This window comes from Castanea sativa, chromosome 1 (genome assembly GCF_040712315.1).
Source record: "Castanea sativa cultivar Marrone di Chiusa Pesio chromosome 1, ASM4071231v1".
NCBI classification, from domain to species: domain Eukaryota; kingdom Viridiplantae; phylum Streptophyta; class Magnoliopsida; order Fagales; family Fagaceae; genus Castanea; species Castanea sativa.
This window is the reverse complement of record NC_134013.1, coordinates 72,157,908-72,161,809: the sequence shown is the minus strand read 5'-3', so window position 1 is coordinate 72,161,809 and position 3,902 is coordinate 72,157,908. Positions and strand designations below refer to the sequence as shown.

The window sequence follows — 3,902 nt, the reverse complement described above, 5'->3', positions numbered from 1 at the left end:
AAAAAAATTTAGGCGTAAATGCACTTTTAGTCCCTACATTTTAACCCAATTTCTATTTTAGTCCTTACATTTTATTTTTACCACTTTTAGTCCCTAAACCAATTAACGCGTGACATTTAAGTCCTTACTGTCACCCAACTAACAGAAAATGCTGACGTGACAAACGGAGGGTACTATTTTCACAATAAATGATGACGTGGTGAATAAAATAAAAAAAAATTATATTTATTATTTAATAAATGCCCAGTCAGCATAAATAATAATTAAAAAAGACATAATCATGTTTTTTTCTAAATTCTTTTAAAATAAAATAAGATAATTAATTTTTGATAAGGGGCATAAATAAATTTTTTTAAATAATTTGAAAATTTTTAGATAACCTTATCATTTTGGCCCCCTATACTTAATAATATACATAAATATATATTTAAGAAAGTGTAAAAATAAACATAATTTTCATTTAAATAAAATACAATCTATAAATACATATGTCAACAATTTACAATAATTAAACATTCAGCATCTTTAAAATGAACATATAGGTATTTTAACAATTATCTCAACAAATAAAAGGGAAACAAATTCTAATTTTTATTCCAACACATGATCTAGGGCTTACTTATACACTATAGTAGAAAAATTGAAAAGTCAAAAACTTTGTTGATGTACCGCACCACCAAGTCCCCCACACAGTTGCAGAAACATTTTTCTTCACACAGATGACTCTCTCTCTCTCTCTCTCCATTGGCAATTTGGTGTTCGTCTTTGTTTTCTTTTTTCTTTTCATTTCTTTCTTTTTCCCCCTTCCACTGTTGCTATAATTTATTTAAAAGTAAAAGTTTTGTACTATGTGACTAAACTAAACAAGAAAGAGTGAAATATTGAAACTTTCGTGCCGTGAGTCTTTCATCTCCTAACTATGTAGTGCTCTATGTCTTTAGCTGACTGATTGACCCCTTATTTTTAACACTTGCACAAGTACTTTGCATTTGCTTTGTTTTGATTTTTTTTACTTTACTTTTCATTGGTTTCTTTTTTATATTCATTATAATAATCAATATATTATATACTAAATAGCATTATAAATTTACTTATAAATTATAAATGTACTTAATTAGTTGATTAGAATATATAGTATATACTACTATATTAACATGTATTTATTGTTTTTTTTTTTTTAAAATGCATTGACATTTGAATGATTGTTTGTCTTTTATTTAGTAATCTTTGGACTATTAGTATTTTTTTAGTATGTTTTTCTTAAAAATCTTGATCACTTTATTTAATGAGTGATAATTTAATTTGATAAATCTAGGTTCATGGGCAAATTTAGGACTACTTACTTATTCTTCAAAAAATATGAAGACGACAATTCATAAAATAGTACCTTTTGGGTTCTAATATTAAAGCGTCAACTTTCAATGAGTGTTATTTCAAAATAATACACAATTGTACATTACTATTTTACATTTTATACACAATCACACCCAAAAAAAATAAAATCATATGACCTCCAAAAATATATTTCTAACTCCACCAGTGTATGGGTGAAGTTATCTCTCTCTTGATGGCTACTACTTTTAGCGAAGCCCAATAGCTTGAATTATTTTCCCTCTTAATCTCCACACACTTAAGTGCCAATTTAACTACAAGTTTCTTGACTATACTTAACAATTTTTTCGTACAAAACACTTGAGAATAAAAAATAATATATATTTTAAAGTAAAATAAACAAATACAAATGGAGCTATAAAAAAATCAAAATCTTTAGGAATCATCGACGACGTCCTTTCGCCCACGCCATGAGCCGCTCTATGAAGGCGTGTTCTAAACTCTCTCTGTCCATTTCTCATTTCAATTCAAGTTTCGTACTTAAACACTCCCTCGACTAGTCCGTCACTTCCAACACATCAGATATATATAACATAAACCCCTCTCTCTCTCTCTCTCTCACTCACCAACCCTACCCACCATTTCCAATCTCTCTCTCTAATCCAAAAAAGCTCAGCTCATTGAAACCATGGCGACGCCAGCTCTCTCACACATAGGCCTAGCAGGGCTAGCCGTGATGGGCCAAAACCTAGCCCTAAACATCGCCGAGAAAGGCTTCCCAATCTCCGTCTACAACCGCACCGCTTCCAAAGTCGACGAGACCCACCACCGCGCCCAAACCGAAGGCGACCTCCCTCTCACCCCACACTACACTCCTCGCGACTTCGTCCTCTCAATTCAGCGCCCCAGATCCATCATCATCCTCGTCAAGGCCGGCTCCCCGGTCGATCAAACCGTCGCCGCCCTCTCCTCTTTCATGGACCCCGGCGACTCCATCATCGACGGCGGCAACGAATGGTACCTGAACACCGAGCGCCGTATCCAACAGGTCTCCTCCCAAGGCTTGCTGTATCTCGGCATGGGCGTATCGGGCGGCGAAGAAGGTGCCCGATACGGTCCTTCCTTGATGCCCGGGGGTTCTTATCAAGCGTATTCCAACGTCCAGAATATTCTTCAGAGAGTCGCGGCTCAGGTCGACGACGGTCCTTGCGTCACCTACATCGGCGAAGGCGGTTCCGGCAACTTCGTCAAAATGGTACACAACGGAATTGAATACGGCGACATGCAATTGATTTCCGAAGCCTACGATGTGTTGAAGAATATCGGCGGGTTGTCGAATTCGGAACTCGCCGATATTTTCGCCGAGTGGAATCGCGGCGAGTTGGAGAGCTTCTTGGTGGAGATTACGGCGGATATTTTTAGGGTTAGGGATGAGTTCGGCGAGGGCGAATTGGTGGATAAGGTCTTGGATAAGACTGGGATGAAAGGGACTGGGAAATGGACTGTTCAGCAGGCGGCGGAGCTTTCGATAGCGGCGCCAACGATTGCGGCGTCGTTGGATGGTCGGTATATGAGTGGGTTGAAGGAGGAGAGAGAAAGCGCCGCCGCGGCGTTGAGGGAGGCGGGTTTGAAAGAAGAAGAGCAGTTGGGAGGAGTGAAGAAGGGAATTGATAAGAAGAGACTGATTGATGATGTGAGGCAAGCTTTATACGCTTCGAAAATTTGTAGTTACGCTCAAGGGATGAATTTGTTGAGAGCAAAGAGTGTGGAGAAAGGTTGGGACTTGAATTTGGGGGAATTGGCAAGGATTTGGAAAGGTGGGTGTATTATAAGGGCTGTGTTTTTGGATAGGATTAAGAAGGCTTATCAGAGGAATCCGAATTTGGCGAGTTTGGTGGTGGACCCGGAGTTTGCAAGGGAGATGGTGCAGAGGCAGGCGGCGTGGAGGAGGGTTGTTGGGTTGGCGGTGTCAGCGGGGATTAGCACGCCGGGGATGTGTGCTAGTCTGTCGTATTTTGATACGTATAGGCGGGCGAGGCTGCCTGCAAACTTGGTGCAGGCGCAGAGGGACCTTTTTGGGGCGCATACTTATGAGAGGATTGATAGGCCCGGTTCGTTTCATACTGAGTGGACTAAACTTGCTCGCAAGAGTGAGAATGCCGGTGTTGCTGCTCTCAATTGAGCTTTTTTTTGTTTGTTCTATCGTTTCGTTACTTATTGTGTTTTGATGTTGATGATGATTATCATGATGATGATATTTGAATTACAGTTTGTATGCCTTGGTTAGGATTCTCAATTGTTGTTTAGCATTGCTGTTTGGCTGTTAATAAGAAATGCATACCTTTTGAGTTCATTAACTAAATAGTTGTTCTTATGATTTCCTTTTTATTGTTATTAGCCATGTTATGATTTCCTTTTGTATGTTCTCAGTAGTGTTTCCTTGTCTTCTAAATTATTATGTGCTAAAGTTATATAGTATCTAGAATCAAGCTCTGTTCAATATTATATATATATATATATATATATATATATATATATATATATTGGAGATTAGATGAAAAGGATTCTTA

The 3,902-nt window shown here is 38.0% G+C and overlaps 1 protein-coding gene across 2 annotated transcripts; it reads left to right on the top strand.

Annotated features, from left to right (window-relative positions):
- The first annotated feature begins 1,742 nt into the window (after positions 1-1,742).
- Positions 1,743-3,694, top strand: LOC142614754 (6-phosphogluconate dehydrogenase, decarboxylating 3, chloroplastic). 2 transcript variants are annotated; one of them, XM_075787375.1, is made up of 2 exons: positions 1,797-2,641; positions 2,687-3,694. In XM_075787375.1, the coding sequence occupies exons 1-2, from the start codon at positions 2,021-2,023 to the stop codon at positions 3,512-3,514; spliced, it is 1,449 nt and encodes a 482-aa protein (XP_075643490.1). In that variant the 5' UTR covers positions 1,797-2,020; the 3' UTR covers positions 3,515-3,694. The 2 variants fall into 2 exon arrangements, with proteins under 2 accessions (XP_075643479.1, XP_075643490.1); XM_075787364.1 differs by having other exon boundaries at positions 1,743-3,694.
- The last annotated feature ends 208 nt before the right edge of the window (positions 3,695-3,902 follow it).